Source organism: Ostrinia furnacalis, unplaced genomic scaffold (assembly GCF_004193835.3).
Source record: "Ostrinia furnacalis isolate ACB-3 unplaced genomic scaffold, ASM419383v2 OfSCF2585, whole genome shotgun sequence".
NCBI classification, from domain to species: domain Eukaryota; kingdom Metazoa; phylum Arthropoda; class Insecta; order Lepidoptera; family Crambidae; genus Ostrinia; species Ostrinia furnacalis.
This window is the reverse complement of record NW_021132824.1, coordinates 269,204-286,731: the sequence shown is the minus strand read 5'-3', so window position 1 is coordinate 286,731 and position 17,528 is coordinate 269,204. Positions and strand designations below refer to the sequence as shown.

The 17,528-nt window shown below is 35.4% G+C and overlaps 1 protein-coding gene across 2 annotated transcripts in view; it reads right to left on the bottom strand.

The window, feature by feature from the left end:
- The window catches only part of HGTX (HGTX homeodomain transcription factor), a 60,310-nt gene that overhangs the window by 36,562 nt on the left and 6,220 nt on the right, over positions 1-17,528 (bottom strand). Inside the window, exons 2-3 of one of the 2 annotated variants that reach the window (XM_028309001.1) lie at positions 17,008-17,022; positions 4,131-4,330 (exon numbers count right to left, since the gene is read on the bottom strand). In XM_028309001.1, the coding sequence (XP_028164802.1) occupies positions 4,131-4,330; positions 17,008-17,022 (215 nt within the window). The remainder of the gene's footprint in view (positions 1-4,130; positions 4,331-17,007; positions 17,023-17,528) is intronic. The other variant, XM_028309002.1, reaches the window with a different exon arrangement.

Sequence of the window (17,528 nt, the reverse complement as noted above, 5' to 3'; positions counted from 1 at the left end):
GCCTAATGCTAAATGTTGCCATACAATTTAACACGTGTAATTGCTTGTTGCATTATTGACATAAACAAAACCAGTTTCAGTTTACTTTAGTTGTGAAGCAGTACAGAGATTAGGAATTTTAGTATTTTGAGCGCTACATGGATATCTTAAATGGATATACTCTCATTTCCATCTAATATTACAATACTCAAATCATATATTTTTGAGAAAACTACATCAAATAATGCAGATCGGATTGTAAAACGCTCCCAAATGTAGTTTTTGTGTTATGCTCCAGTTTGCTGTAAACATAAACCTATTATTTTTACGACGTATACTTAGATGATGTTATGATCATGTCTTCATTCACATGAAAAATGTAATCAAACATCGTAAAGTGTTTTTATGCCTGTCACATCTCAGAGCGCAGTGGGTCGGAAGATCAAATATTAGAGTTTCGCAACTGTTCACCCTGATGTATCGCGCATTAATCACGTATTCGCTTGATTTGGCTCCAACTTTCAGGACTGATACAATTTTATAGTCATAGTCATAGTCATATATGTTTATTGCATCATGTTGGTACATTTGGATCTTAAATATTAATACAGAGTCCCGAAACATGGCCCTGTAAGGGCATTGCAACATTATAGGTACATACAATATTAAAATCTAAATTATCAAAATAACAATATTACAGACAATTGCTTAGGTATATTTATTTATTTATCTAGATTTGAGATCAAAGAATTCTTTTAACGTGTAGAAACATTTACTTAGTAGCCATTCTTTTAATTTTTTACAAAACAAATTATCTTTTTCAATGCCTTTATTGAGAGCACTATGCGCTTTTATTTCTAGGGGTCTGTTAATGATTAAGTCTGAAAAGCTTAATTTAGCTACTGTTAGTTTATATTTACTTTAAATAAAAAAAAAATCGTTTATTGCTTTACTTTACCTAAACCATTGTTCAGTCTTCTTTATGATTGAAGCTTTGAACTTTTTTATGATCAAGTATATTTTTTCTACGACTATGTTAACAATTACGTCTGAAAAGCGTTACATAGATTAGCTACAGTTAATCCACTTTTGATTTACTTTAGCTGAACCTTTTTTCTATCTTTTTTATCATCTAGCTTTTGAAGCTTTTTATTATCATGTTCATTGTTTGTGTTTCTGTCTTTTTTATCATTTACCTAGTCTTTGAATCTTTGTATGGTCATGTTTATATTTGTCTTTTTTCGCGTTTATTTTCTATTTGTTCATGATGTTACTCAGATCGACGTGTTAAATGGCTTCAAACAAATACTGTCATCTTTAATACTCCTCAAGTTACGCTATTCGTTTCAATTCTGTACCAAATTGAACAGTTGCCTGTTAATGGTACATATCACTTACTGTAATGCGATTTGGGCAAACGAGTCATGATCTACGATGAGGGTGACTCTGGGGTGTTTCGCGTCTGATTAGTGACGCGTCATTACCTCCAAGTAATAATTACTGTTTCTTTTTAGGCAAAATCTTGGTTACAAATGATTGAATTCGCTCATAGTTTAAGAAAATGAAGAAAATCACGATAGATTCTCTCTCCATGATGTTAGACTTATAATGTTACATTTCAGATTTGAACCATCATAATCTTGTTACAGAATATGATAGATAGTCCAGTCATTATAGTAAGTTCACCTCGGAATTCGAGATACCCAGCTGTAAGTCTGTAAATACGTGTATATTGACACCCTTAAAGTTGTCTCAAAACCTACATATGGTAGGGTGTATGCAACTATTAAATTTCAAGGTCAACGGTCACAAAAATCGTTTTTTTGCGCTTTTTTTTTAAATATCTCATTTCCTATGGGTTTTTTGCTATTTGTATTTATTATCAATATTGTAGAATACTAAATTCTCTACAAATTTTGTTTTAAAACTTTTTTTATACGGTGAACCGTTTTCGAGATAGAGGGCGGAGAGCGCGCGGTCACTGCATCACTTCAGGTCTACTTAAGCGGTTTAGATTTTTCATACAAAAGGATTTTCCCGCTAATTCCTGTGGGAATTTCGGGAATTCCTTGTTGTAACTAAGCTTTGAGTTTACTAAGGTACCTACATGCCAAATTTCAAGCGTCTAACTTCCGTTAAGCGTTTAGATTTTTCATACAAAAGGATTTTCCCGCTAATTCCTGTTCTCGTGGGAATTCCTAAGTATACTATAACCTGCCCAGGTGTATGAAGAATAATTGTACCAAGTTTCGTTAAAATCCGTCGAGTAGTTTTTGTTTCTACAAGGAACATACAGACGGACAGACAGACACAAAAGTTTCATTGAATTCAGTCAAAAATTGAGTCAAATCATTCAATAAAGTGTTGATATCACCAACGTCAGATTTAAACGATCCGCCGGAACAGTTAAAACAAAATTGGCTGCACAACTGTACAGAAAATTCAATAATCTTTTGCTATGGCGAAACACCCAACAGCCCGTGACCACAGAGGGCTCGCCCTCCGGCAGTTAGCGAGGGGCGAGGACCACACCCCAATTAGTTTAGAATAAAAATTTGCCTTTTTACGCCTATTTTGCGTAGGGGTTTAATTGGAAGTGTCGTTGTTTATCGTTTGAGTGAGTATCAAATTATTTTAAAGATATTTTTATCGCATCATGGATTATTGACAACATTTTAGGAAATAAGGTACATTGTTTGTACATGGGTAAAGTAAATACTTGTCGTTTTTGTTCTCAGATTTCACTTGTACAAGCCTCTATTTTCTATGACCTCGTCGAGGAAGGTTAACACATTTTTTGACGATAACATTTGAAAAGAAAACATTTGGCATTTTGTTTTTCTGAAAAAAAAAATTGTGTTGGCAATATCGAATAAAAATGTGTATTTTTTACTCTAGAAACTAAGACTTTCTTCTTGTCTATGTGTGCAACGAACGTGTAATGTGCTATTATGAAAGTCGTCAATAAAATTGTGAAGGTAGCAGGGAAGCGCTGGACGCAGGCCGCTACCAATCGATCAACATGGAAAGCATTGGGGGAGCCCTATGTTCAGCAGTGGACGTCCTGTGGCTGAAACGATGATGATGATGATGAAAATTGTGAAATTCATCAGCGCCTATAATTTTATGATAAAGAAGCCCTGCTCTTTAAAAATTGAAAAACTCGTAGGCTATTGCCTATTAGTTATGTAGGAAGGTACTCCAATAAAATGAAAGCCAAAGTATCATCAATTTCAATGCGTTAAAAATATAACAGTAGCACATACCTCCGTCACCAAATGAGTCAGCCTCGTAATAAACAATGCGCAGTCGATACGTTCACATGTGGCGCGCTTTTAATCCTGGGGTTAACTTTGGACACCAATTCGATATACTCGACTATACTCATCCCTTTTGCTTACCCAGACAAGCCTATATGAGTGAGGGAGAAGGGTAGAGCAATACAGAAATGGTTTCACAGAGTAGACCCCTAATAGAGCGAATCGTTTGATTGCGCCGACTGACTAAGTGATTGACTTTTCAATCTGTATAATCCGATTACGACATTAAAGCTGCATGTCCACTAGATGCGCGATGAAATAGGGTATTTTTACCCACATTCACTTCTGTGTACCGTCCTTGCAGGCTCTATCTTCATAATGTGAGGGGTTTGATTAAGATAGGATTTTTATAAGCTTGGACGATTTTCAACAGCTGAAAAGGTACAAACTGATAGTGGAGGACTGGCTGGAATGAGTTTTCTTTATGATCGGCGCAATTGCACATTAATATAAAGTTCATTGAAGATACCTACTCGTAGATAGATAGACAATCTTCTGTAAATACTATACAAAACTGTCAATCACCGCATACACAAAAAGAACCGCACAATTCAGCCGAAAAACTCAAGAAAACTTAAACAAGAATGATGTCCAGTCACACATCATCATCAGGTCATAATTATAGTCTCCTCTCCACCACACTCTCCAATTTACGAGAGGTAAATGGAGGATTTGGCCCACACTGCCCAAGCCAGGCGGGTCTGATTTTCATGTCTCATTTTGTAGCCTTGCCTCCACAAGAAGATTCCTTTGGATATTCTGCCCCAAATAGGCTTGAAGTCTGTCCTATTCTGCTGGAATTACACAGTAAATAGTAACAAAAATCCTCACCTTAACTTGTGACTCTGTCATGCCAAGCGCGTACGCAAGCTTGGCTCTTTCAGGCCCCGCCAAGTACTTGGTCTGTTCGAAGGTCTTCTCCAGCGCGAAGATCTGCTGCCCGCTGAAGGTGGGCCTCGTGTGTTTCTTCTTGCCGTCCTTGTCTACCCCACCGGACTGTGCTGCGCACGCGCTTAGCGCTCCGTTGCTCACTGAAATAGAAGGATGATTTTAGAAAACTCCTGCTAGTAGTAGAAACTGGCTAACAATAGTCTGCCAGTTTCTACTACTAGCAGGGACGATTTCCTAGACTTTCCTAGACTAGAAAGGACGGTTTCCGCAGAAGTACATCTGCTTGTTCTGGCTATTGGACAACTTGTAAATTCATACTCATACATACTACATCAAAATTTGTTAATTTCTCATGTAAGTGACTGTAATGTTTTTAATGAGAAATAAATGTTCTTTAAACCTAAACCTAACTGTCACATTTATCTCAACTGCAGTATGTGCCTGGAGTTGCAGCTATGGGAACAAGAGGTGGAAATATTCCCGTTTTATAGGTATACCTACTGAGTTTTGTAATATAATGATGTTTTGAAATCATGAGAATTGTAGTTTTCATATTTAATGCTCTCAAACATAATCTCAACATATTAAAAAAAGTTCCTACAAGGTGTTTTAGAATGCCTCTTAAATTAATTTCAATTGCCTTTTATGTTATGGCGTTACATTATTTTCCACTTCTACGTTCAGTATGACAATAAACAAAAACAGTAACATTAAACAACCACAAATAGACTTCTATGCATTCTATTATTGTTGTACCTAGAAATCTTTACAATTACATAATCAAATAACAACAAGGCTGTATCCTACATCTTTACATTGCCATTTTCCAGCCCACGGACATAGTTATTTACCTATCGCAGTACATATCGTGCTCTCGGTACGGCAGCGAGAATCAAACGCCCCCCGCTATCATTACTCTCGTTTCATTTTTTCGCCACCCCCTCCCGAGGGCGCCACCGTCGCTCACCGGCTTCATCAAAACATTTAAACGAATGAAAAATACGGCAAAATAAAGCAATAGAATGCGATGGCTCCGAGTCCTGGTTTGTAAAATGTTGTTTTTATTCCGAATACGCTTTTGTCTGGGGATTTTTGTTGTCTCTTTGTTCGTTGGAATTGATATTGTGGTTATTTTTGCGGCGTAATTTTGTTACGTTTTGTTTGATTACTGTTTATACGTAACTTAGGCTGAATTTCACCACCTAACTTTAACCGTAATTAAAACGATAACCGGTGTTTTTTGTATGGAGTTTGACAGATTTTTGACCTTTGTTAAAGTCAAAATAAGATGGTACAACCCAGCCTTTGTCTGGATAGAGTTACAAATGGATTCCTATATTTTCTTTACATTATTGCCAAACTACATTAATATCTCCATTAATATTGATTCATGTAGGTCTAGCTGTTTTTACAAGATAAAATATATGTTTTCAATAAATTATACTACTATGGTTAACTACGGGGATGAGTTTCAGAAGAATACGACAAAAGTCATTTGCATAGGGCATACTCGTAGGTAAAGAGATACAACGTAGATAAATAAATAAGTTAGAAGTACTAAATATGGGTCATAAATTGTCTAAGGCAGTAACTCTCCCAGATACATAATTTATTATGTACAAATATACAATAAATAACATACCTCCCGGTAAAAGTCATATTAATATTAATGTACCACATTAACCCTATGTCTGGAATAGAGTTATTACTATAGCAATAAATTAATGTTTATGTTTTGCTAGCCACCAAAAATAAGAAATGGCTTCTTTTAACATAAATAATTACCTCGATTGCATGAATATTATCACGATAAGTCTCATAAGAAACATTGAAAACCATATTTATTTGTTGACTAACAATAATTTCAATTAATGAGTGTGTCCAAATAAAATTAAACCAGTAATTGAAAAGAAAAAAATATAGACAAACTAGAAAGCTAACTAAAGATTTAAAAAAACAACTGTAGATTTAAATTGAGTTCTAATTTCAAATTGTCAAACACTATCCATAACGAATTAAACTAATCCGCCTCGAGGACCAATGATCAATACTCTTTCACGTTTAACGGGCTGAAACGTTCGTTCGTTCACTGACCGCGCAAACTTATGAAAACACCGCCCGATCCACACCAAACCGGACTTTATTACGTACACCATAAAACTCGAATTCCATTTACTGCCAACGGACAACTTCCCTACATTGTTCTGAACACAGTCAACTGAATTTCAACGTTGTGAGTGTGTATTTAAAGATTAAATTCGCTCGTAGCTCCCGTTGTGGGTATTTGGAGTAAGTTTAGCTGTACTAAGTGAAATTCATTTGGTGACTGCTATAACAAGGCAATGTTTGTTGTACAATTGTGCATTACGTATTTACAGAGGGAATTTAACTTGGAATTGGACGTAATTCTGAAATGTACAATGTTTAAGTTTTGTTTTGTTTGTTTAGTTTTATAGGTAACGGGTATATCTATATATATAAAAGAAAGTCGTGTTAGTTACTCCACTTATAACTCAAGAACGGCTGAACCGATTTAGCTGAAAATTATCAGGGAGGTAGCTTAGAGCCAGGAGAAGGACATAGGATACTTTTTATCCCGTTCGAAATTTAAAAAAAGTCTGTTTATTTATTGCCATTAAGGCGGAACAAAGTTCGCCGGGTCAGCTAGTCTATATATATAAAAGAAAGTCGTGTTAGTTACTCCACTTATAACTCAAGAACGGCTGAACCGATTTAGCTGAAAATTATCAGGGAGGTAGCTTAGAGCCAGGAGAAGGACATAGGATACTTTTTATCCCGTTCGAAATTTAAAAAAAGTCTGTTTATTTATTGCCATTAAGGCGGAACAAAGTTCGCCGGGTCAGCTAGTTAGTAATAGATGCGTATGTAGAGCAATGGAGTAGACTTAGGCTGAGTTGCACCACCTTAACTTTAATCGTAACTATAACCGGTATTTTTGGATGGATAGGTATTGACAGATTTTTGACATTTGTTATAATTAATGTAAGATGGTTTAACCCAAGCTTAGAGAGTAGGTAGGTTTCCTCTAACATGCCTTTACGAAGCTTTATCTCTTACTAAATATTAAAAGTAACTGAAATGTCGAAACGCAGACATGACCCTAATGTCATGTTCATCGTTTATCTCATTACTTACGAAAGTACCCATTTGTTTGCCAAGGAGTCACACACAACACGGACTTTTTCCCCTCCTAAACAACAGATGATTTTTCTGTAGAGTCTCTATCAATTCAAAGTATCTTCACAACCAATCAATCTGGTCAAAGTCCTTCAAAAGACTTAAATATAAATTTAATTTAATACCATTTCATTTAATGTGCTAACTTATTTTTAACAAGACACTTTAGTGCTATTAATTTGGCCGCTATAAAACTTTACAAAACCATAACAAGAGTCATCGTGTTCTTGCCCTCAGTTCAGTGATTAATTTTAATTTCGCGAAATGAAAACAGATGGAGTCTTTTACAGCCTTTAATTTATCGCTGTAAGGCTTTAAATCTGCTATAAACTTATAAAGTGTCGGGTTTGATGTCTATAAACCACGACAGTGCCGAATGTGACGACCTTAATGAGAATAACGAAGGAATTGACCATATTACTGTTCCTTATTTTTATCGGTGTTAATACCTGGTAACTATCCATAATTGGTCGATATATCGTTTAATTACAATTAAAATGGTAAAAAGTACATTTTAATAAGAAAATATGACTCAGATTAAGATAATTTATCTTACGCGCCCTGTTAAGGTCATCTTTAATTATATTATCAAATGAATGAATTTTCAATGAAAATCTTTTCCCTGGCATTTTAATGCCTGTAAACTGTAAAGACAGGTGTTTAAAGAATATGTAGTTATTACCTATCTATTTATTACAATTTCATTTAAGTAATGTCATCATCATGAGGTCATTTAATGTCCATGAGAACGAGCCTCTCTAGTTACCAGAGGCAAATCAAATGGAGGATATAGCCTACACTCTCCACGCTGGCTAGATATTATAGTTTTGGGAGACATGTAATTAAATTAAATTAATATACATCATATATAAAATCTTGTTCATGTGATTTTATTTTCTATGTATTTTTAATACTAATTAGGTACTATTGACTAAGCTTATTAAGATTCTGGCTGCATTTCCTCCCTTAAAGCTTCTATGCAAGGGAAGACATTTTTTCGATTTTTTAATTACTTTAAGGTAACTGGTCCTATACATATATTAACTTGCATTATTATGTACTCTAATGCCCGTTTCCCTTAATCAATCCTTGTCCAAATCCGGATTTCAACTGTCAAAATTCAATCAGTTTTCGATCAAAAATCCACAATTTTTGATGCGTTTACACTTTAATATTGTTGAAATAGTCTTATAAAATATGAAAATGTAAAAACATCGAGAACCGTACATATTTTTACCAAAACATATTGTTTGACTGTTGACGGACGGATTTGGATTAGGATTGAAAGAAAACCAGCATTGTTAAATCTTAACCGTTCTTATAAGTTCTAATAACAGCCTATAATTTGTAGTACACAAATATACATAATATACCCCACTGGGGGTCAGTGGATAGTAAAAATGCGGCTGCACCCGCCGCCATATTGCGGATGCATAATGCAACATGATATTGTCCCACTGCGCGGAATAAATTTGGGTTTCGGCGAATTTGCTAGACTGTTACACTTATTGTTTCGAATTTGTTTCGGGAATATTTTTGTTTGCGGGAGGGCTGCGAGGAATAGTGTTTATACTGAGAAATTATCTTCGCAAAGCAGTGTAAAGCATTCGTTTTATGTATAGTTAAGTGCTATTTACAAAAAAGTCACTAATTTAAAACAATGGAATTCATCGTGCTTCGACTTTTCCAGATTGAGTATTTTGTCAGGTAGACTGCTTAGTTGATCTAACACAAAATAAGTGTTTGCAGTAAAATTAAACGTTATTATTTCTTAGGCATACGAGTATCAGATGCTTAAGGCGATTTATGAAGTAAGCTTAAAGTTAACAAGATATACCTACCTACATGAATATTGTATTAATGGATCAATTTTTGAAGACTTTACAAGACACCTAAACACCCAGATTTAATGGATGGTTCACACCACCAGTGAATTGCCTGTTAGATTTTGTGTAATAAATAAGAGGCTAATGATGTTAGTTATAAATCATCCCAATTGACTAAATATTCATTGATTTCAAACCAATTAAAATCTGAAATTTTACAGGTAATAAACCTCTTTCACAGCATCCTAACAATCAAAACAAAGGGTGTGAGATTTGATAACAAAATTAAGATAATCGTCAATTTGGACCCCTAAAGGGTTCCGCCAGCCCCGTGGCACTAAAACACAAAATAACAATTATATCTATACGGGGATAGTCCGGCAAATCTGTACTTCGGGGAGCTCTGTATTCGAGAGGTGTTTTTTGGTAGGGTGCCTGTAAGATGATGAGTTTTCAGGATCTCAGGCAAAGGCTTTAATGCAACAATTGCCTAAATTATTAAATGTAATCTCTGACTCAAGGGTTGGACATTATTTTGGTCTATTTCACTTTGATTGAATTTGATCACCCAGGTGATCAAAGCGAAATCCAAGCGACATTTTGTTGTCCTTTGGATAAGTCTACCTTAATCACCTAGGTGATCTTAGCTGTGTGATTAAAGGACACCAAAGTGTTGCCTAGAATCCACTTTGATCATGACAAAGTTGAAAAGACCATAATTTTACCCTATTTGTCCACCCATATTATCCATATTTGTTGAAAAGCGTGGATGTGTAGTGAAATAGGTTCTCGAATGGAGACCACTTCTCAGAAAATGTGAAGTAAGAAGACGCCCTCCAGCTTAAAGGTTTTTGGGTTCATCCGCCATCTGTCTGGTCCATGGCTGTCCAAGTTAAGTCATAGAAGCTTTATTTTTACAATTGTTTTTGCTAGAACCTTCATAACATTATAATTATCAAAGGTCCAAATAAATCGCGAAACGGAGCTTCAAATGCGCAGCCATTATTTAAATTGTCCATCATTGTCCCATTAAATGCACCCGCGTGGTCACCTCGGTGCAGCCTCAACCCCTTGGGGGACGGGGTTGGGGGCGGGACCCCTCGTGTCTCAATTTGTTCGTATAACGAGGAGCAAACTACACGCACGCATGATCTGGTGGACATTTTGGATTTTTGTTTTGAACGTGTGTTTAAGGTGTAAATGGAAGAAAATTTTGAGGTAATGAAGGCGCTTTTAGCATTGATGATAAAGGCAATGATAGCTTATTAGAAACCTATCAGTCCGTAAACCTGTTGGTTGTTTTAACTCTGGCGCTCTTGTTTGTGTGTAAATACATAAGACATTGATAGTACATATGTATTTCTAAAACACGATTACTAAGGTATGATATGGATTTCTTCATTAACATTAAAATATGCAAATACAAATACTAAATTAGTTTATTCAGTACATAGGCCCTTTCCAGGGCACTTACACGTCCCAAATATAGCTTGCCCTACCACCACTTCGGGACAAAATATGGGCTGATGCTGAGAAGAAGTAATATGCTTTTGATTTTCCAAATACTTAGATATTCTGAAGTTTACTCCCAGTGAACTAATTTTCAACTACGCACCTAACTCCCAACCGCAAATATTTAACTTTCCTTTATACGATGCGTAATATAATAACACAGTGAAAACTCAAGTGAATACAAGGGAGTGCGGTCTCTCCCCCTCCGAGGCATTTATTCGTACACGATATAACAAAGATTTTGCTAACATGATGCTGTGTATTTGTTAGAATTCAAAAAGATGACCTTCTGAGTCCTTTGTCAAAGTAGAGATTTGATTGACAACAACAACAACAACAAGCAGCCAACACAAGCTGGCTTGAAGATTTAGTTTGGCTCAAAACGCTCAAAGGCTATACTCAGCATTAGTACGAAGGTATTAAGTTCTAGGAGCGCTTTAGGTAGGAACTTTACGTTTTTCCTATAACAGTGATCAGTTATCTCTCCTCCAACTAACTCTGCCCCTGATAGTTGAAAAGGAGCATTTAACACAAACACAGCTAAAAATTACCCATTTAAATTATTTGAAACTTTTTTATATTCGTTATTATTTGGTGTTAGATGCGCCTTTTCAACTATCCAGGACCGAACTACCATTCAACGTTGACCAGTGTGTACCACCTGGTACTGTTAGAGAAGGTTGAAAGAGTGACCTTTATTTTTCTATTCAACCTAAAGACGTCCATGGTTGGACAAGGCTTCCCCCAAGTATTTCCGCAACAACCGGTCCTGTGCTGGCCGACTCCAGGCGCTTCCCGCAACCTTCTTCAGGTCCTCTCTATAAACTGGGAGATCTGCCAATAGGTATTACGTGTTACGGTGCGTGATTTCTACTTATTTTACTTCTACAATTTACTTGTTGATTAGATGAACATTTTCGGAAATTCTATTGAAGTTACAGTATGTATACTTAATTCGATCCTGCCTGAGTCATGAAGAACATGCGGAGTCCATGAAGCACCTACTATGCAAATGCGACGAGTGAGAACTATGATGAGTTTCCTGGGGTCGGCGTATCCGTCACCAGAAGACTATAGGTACCTCTCACCTAAGCACTTGATTAGTCTTATAGATAGGATGAATGAGAGAGAATAAAGGTAAAGAGAAGCCCAAAAGAACCCAATGGGTCAACGTGTACTGCGCTTATGAGCGGCCCTGAACAAGATAAGATATTTCGATCCTCGATTGTTTGAGGAATAAACAGCGTATGTCTCTGGCAACCCTTGGAATATTCGCAGAATTGGATCCATTGAAAACTTTGCCCTTTGCGGTGACATTCCCACATCAGCTTTAATTGTTCGCGCGAGGCCTTAACTTAGGCTCTACGGTTAACAAACGTGTGTTTGTCTGAACTTCGAGAGCTTTTTGGAAAACTTTCAGCCGTTTATTGTTGAGATAATCAAGCGAATTGCTTAGAAGTTCGAAGTGACTTGTCATAATAATTGTTTGGAATAATTATACGTTATACACTAAATTGGGAATGTAAAAAGTTACAGGATTAATTAAATTAATCATGAGACGAGTCATCAATAAAGACTAAGTTTTTTTAGTTCTTCTATCTCTGCTAGGTATATTAGGCAACTCGTCATGATGCTTATCTATATATATAAAAGAAAGTCGTGTTAGTTACTCCACTTATAACTCAAGAACGGCTGAACGGATTTAGCTGAAAATTGTCAGGGAGGTAGTTTAGAGCCGGGAGAAGGACATAGGATACTTTTTATCCCGTTCTAAATAAAAAAAAGTCTGCTTATTTATTGCCATTAAGGCGGAACAAAGTTCGCCGGGTCAGCTAGTAAGCTATAAGTATACCATAACGGAGGTAGAAGAATTTAAAAAACCTACAAAATCTTGAATGGTCACACAAAACTTGACGTTTAACTTAGCTCTACATGGGAGAATAACACACGACATTTTGCATTCTAAGCAACTGCTCTTATGACAAAGCTGATCCCCATGGGAATTGAAACCATCACTAAAAACATCACCAAGCATTTCTATTTTATACGATCCACAGTTCCAAAAAAAAGTGTTTCTTTGACGAACTAAAAATACTCGAGTGAAGCCACTGGCGAAAACTATATCAACTATCCCTAAGGATAAAGCCTGTATCGGACAGGAATAATATTGTAAACAAACAATCTAATCGATGTTGAGGTAAGAAGGTACGGCGCATGCGTACTTATACGGTGAAACAATGGCAGATAGCATTATCTGCTTTCTGCCCAATAAAAATATTTCCCTACTTGAGGAAACTCCGGTTTTCTTTAGTCGACTTCCAACAATAATAAAAAATATCTCTCCCTTGTATCCTATTTTGATAATTTAACGATAAAAAATAGACGCAATATTCGAGGAAAGACTGAATTCGTTGAAACCTGGAAAAAATAAAGAAAATTCCCTAAAACCTTTAAAACTCTCGTTTTATTTTTTTTATTCAACTGATTTACAGAACGAAATTAGTCGACTCTACCAGTGCTATTTGTGGCTTAATAAATAAAGTTTCGTCCATAGTTAATTTTGTAAAACGATAATGACTAAATTTTAGTTTGTAAGCATCATTATTTTTCATTATAGGCTCAGTCTGCTTTTACTTTCATTACATTATATGTTCAAAACACATATTAAACGTCACCACATAATCTAAAATTCAAATTAACGCTTCCAATATCAACTACAGCCAAATAAAGCCATCGACACACGAACATCATGTCTACATTCATGACACGTCGGCAAAGTATTGTAATAATCGTAGCGTACAACAATATTACGCACAAGATCGCAGATACCGTATCACGCGCCGTATGGCGCCGACACGCGGCACACCTGGCTGAAGATAACGATAGGCCGCCTGCACACGGGCGATATGTCGCTGCGATTAGTCGCGGTGGAATAATTGAATAGACTCAAAATAGAAACACAGCAACGTCGTGAAATCTTTTACTCTACAAACTAGATTTATTAGCAAAAAAGTCTTCTCTGGGAGCTGAAAAATAATACATTGTAGGTAATAATAGTTTGATGCCAGTTTATGTAAAGGAGAAACTAGTAAGTAGAGTTTGGAAATAAATGTTTGACTTATAATTTCATTGTAATCGATGTGGTGACTAAACATGTAAGCGCTTTAGGTTTTCTGTAAGCTTATTATGTTGCTCATTAAATAAATAAATAAAATAAAAATAAATAAAAGGCGCAAAATCCATAAAGAAAAATAAAAGGCGCAAAATCCATAAAGAAATAAAGTGTCGTTTTCTTTCAGTTAAATAATAAACATTTGCTGAAAAATATAATTATCTTCAAATACTTACTTACTTTAACAACGTTGCTGGACAAAACAAACTTTTCATTGTTTATTTATTACCACACTATCCTATAAACTGGTAAATAAAAGGCAATTTTCCGAAAATTTTCCGACCAAAAGTCGCAAGTGTGCGAGCAACCTAAACTCGTCGACCGCGAACGAGCGTTATCCTGGCGACATTTGTTCATAACCTATATTGAATGTAGCGGCCGCATCAAAGGAAAACCCAGCAGTTTAGGGAATTTATAAACCTGTATGGAAATTGAAGATTTCCACTTGTATTTGATCCAGCTGGCTTGTTAGATAGATTTTATTTTGGTTAAATTTGTTATAGATATCTGTATCCTTAGCCTTCTAAAGGTACCTACTGAAAGCCATAGTTGAATGACCATTCTAAACATACCTTTAGTTAGACGATAGTAATGTAGCTAGAGAGACAATGTAATCACATTAGTGATAACGAATATTGAAGAAGTAATTATTTATCTATGCTACTTTTATCGCGTAATTAAAACATGTAGGGGTGAAATGGGGGATGAAATTTTTTTTATGTGATTTTTTATACAAATTGTGAGAAATTTAGCTCTACCAACTACTTGTATACGACCTCAAAGAATTAAAACGGTCATCTTTAAAGATTTGTAAAACAGCCACGCTCACCGCATGCCACTCCAAAAGTCTCACGCCCGTTTTCACAAACATTACTATGAGGTCTCACAGTGCGCGTGCACGCACAGGGTGACACACGAACCAATCACAGAGCTCTATTCAACGCTGTGCGTTCGATTTTAAGCAAGCATCGTTTGTGAATAAGGGCGAAAATGTACCCGCTGTTTGCCATAAGTAAGCCTATCTTACTTCTACCTATTATCATTACATACAAACATAGACAGTCTTTCTGTCCGTCCATCGTAGTTTTTGCGCCATCTGACAGCGGTTATAACAATTTAATAACTGAGCAAGTTTTTGTGGGCACATTGTTATGACTATGGAACTTGCTACTATCTGCGTAAGTTTTGCTGATGATACGCAATAGTAATGATATTATGCGATAATGTAGAGTTCGAATTGCTTCCAAAGCCACATTTATTTATTTTTAATTGATTATTAAAAGCACAATTTGCTGGTGTGTGCTAAAATCTCAAGTTCATTTTGTTTTAACTAATAACACAGAATAATAATAAGTAGGTACACTAAAAGTAAAGCTATATGGTAGTACATTTCTACTTGTGCTATATTATCATGCCCATATTATTATTATGGGCAATTAAGCAGTTCAAACTTGGAAAATGGTGTTTTAATTGATGAAAAGCAATGGTTCTAAATACCTACTGCAGTATTGTATGCCATGCCTCAAAATAAAATTATTTGTAGCTACTGATTTTGATTGCTGAGTTACGAATATTATTGCTTTGAAATCAATAGTTATTAGGTACCTATTTATTTTATCAAAATTAATGATAACTTTACATGTGACTTAGTTTGTTGCGGCGCTTCTTCTCAGCACTTGCCAAATGTTTGTCTCGAAGCGCTGGTAGGGCAAAAAAATAATGAGACATGTGTCTATAGGCTCGTAAGTACTAATTTAATTAGTCTATACAAATAAAGATAATTTTGATTTGATTTGTGATTATTCTTGTATTTACACTTTCGCTGCTTTTTGATAGCATATCTATGTTCTTTAGTTATATTTTCAGGAGAAAATATACAGCTTTTAATGCTTATAAAAGCCTCCACCTATGCCTGCGCTTATCTATTCAGATTTGAGCATTCCACGCATCGACCCCATCCGGATGGGGTTCCATAATTTTATTAAAACGCTTTAGCGCCGTTCCACGCAATCAGACACCCCATCGAGCCTTGGGGTTGAATATGAATTTGTTTTGATGGAAATGCGTAGTATTTCCACAGATTTATAAGGTTTACTTGGATTTGGCCGCTTTCAATTGTTTTGCTTGATGTGTTTTTGGAAGGAATTATTTGGTTTTCATTGTTAAAACCAATGAATTACAATGAAATTACTTCATACACTTTGGAACTTATGAACGTCAAAAAACATACAAAGAAAAAAAGCCAAAGGTTCTTTACGTGTCTTATCTTTTGGACCCTAGACCAGAGACAAAATTATATGGCAAGTGCTGAGAAGAAACGCCGGAACAAACTCAGTCACTGACAGTTGCCAGTTAAGAAAAAATCTAAATTCGGGTACAATAAATATTATTATGTAAGCCTTACCTTCGCGTTGCATTCAGTTTAACGCCCGTATTCACAAACATTGCTATGAGGTCTCACAGTGCGCGTGGAAGCACAGATTACAGGGTCACACACGAACCAATCACAGAGCTCTATTCAACGCGGTGCGTTTGATTTGTTGCTTCATTTAAAGCAAGCATCATTTGTGAATACGGGCGTAAATCTTACATCAGTTTAAACACAAAATATTATATAAATATAATAATAATAATAATAAATCTTTGGACAATTTCACACAGCGCCAGCTAGCCCCAAAGCAACTTAATGCTTGTGTTATGGGTGCTAGCTTAACGGATATACTACGTATATACTTTTTTTTTCTATAAATACATAAATATTATACATAGTCACACCCAGACCCGTCACAGAAATTAAATTATGTACTCGTACTTATATGAATGAAGCAGATAATAATACTCTGAGCGTAATCAAAAAAGAGAACATTACGCGCATTTTCAGTGACCGAGAGATACAGCTGAAAACAAAGATGGCGGCTTGGGGCTGCTCTAGGGTTTGCACAACACAAGTTATCATTTTAAAGTTCATGAATTTGTTATTTAATTACGAATTTTATTGAATGTGTGAATGAATATCATATTATTTCTTTCATAAAAGCAATATATTGAGTTTTTTTTTTGGCAAATAAATTAATCAAAACTGTATTAAATAATAAAAAATGGTACTCACTGAAATCCCATGTACCTTAAAACAAAAAAGAATTCATGAAAACAAAATTAAAACGTGTTAATAAATAAAAAAAGATGTCTAACAAAATAATACAATATGAATCTATGTTTTTAGTAAAATGTTTTGTGTTTCTTTCTATTATTTTTAAGATTGAAGTTTTATACTATGTTTTGTTTCATTACCTAAACTGTGCCATTTTAGCTTAGACCCTTGATTGAAATCATCACCTTTAGGTTTACGACAAAGACTGTTTATTTAATATGTACTTAATATCTAAATTTTTAATGTTTTATGAGTTACTTTTGTCTTTTTTTTCTATGTTCTTTTTTCGTTTTTATAGAAAAACAATTATTGCGATGAAAATCATAGGATTGTTTCCTTTTAATCATTTTGACTGTGAGACACAGCCCTGCAGCGTAAAGTGTAAAACTGCGGCGGTGTTGCGTATTTCTTCATTTAATTTCATTAGGCGCGGAGATTGCTCTCGGCCGTAATAATAATTGCTGGACCAAATTGTTTAG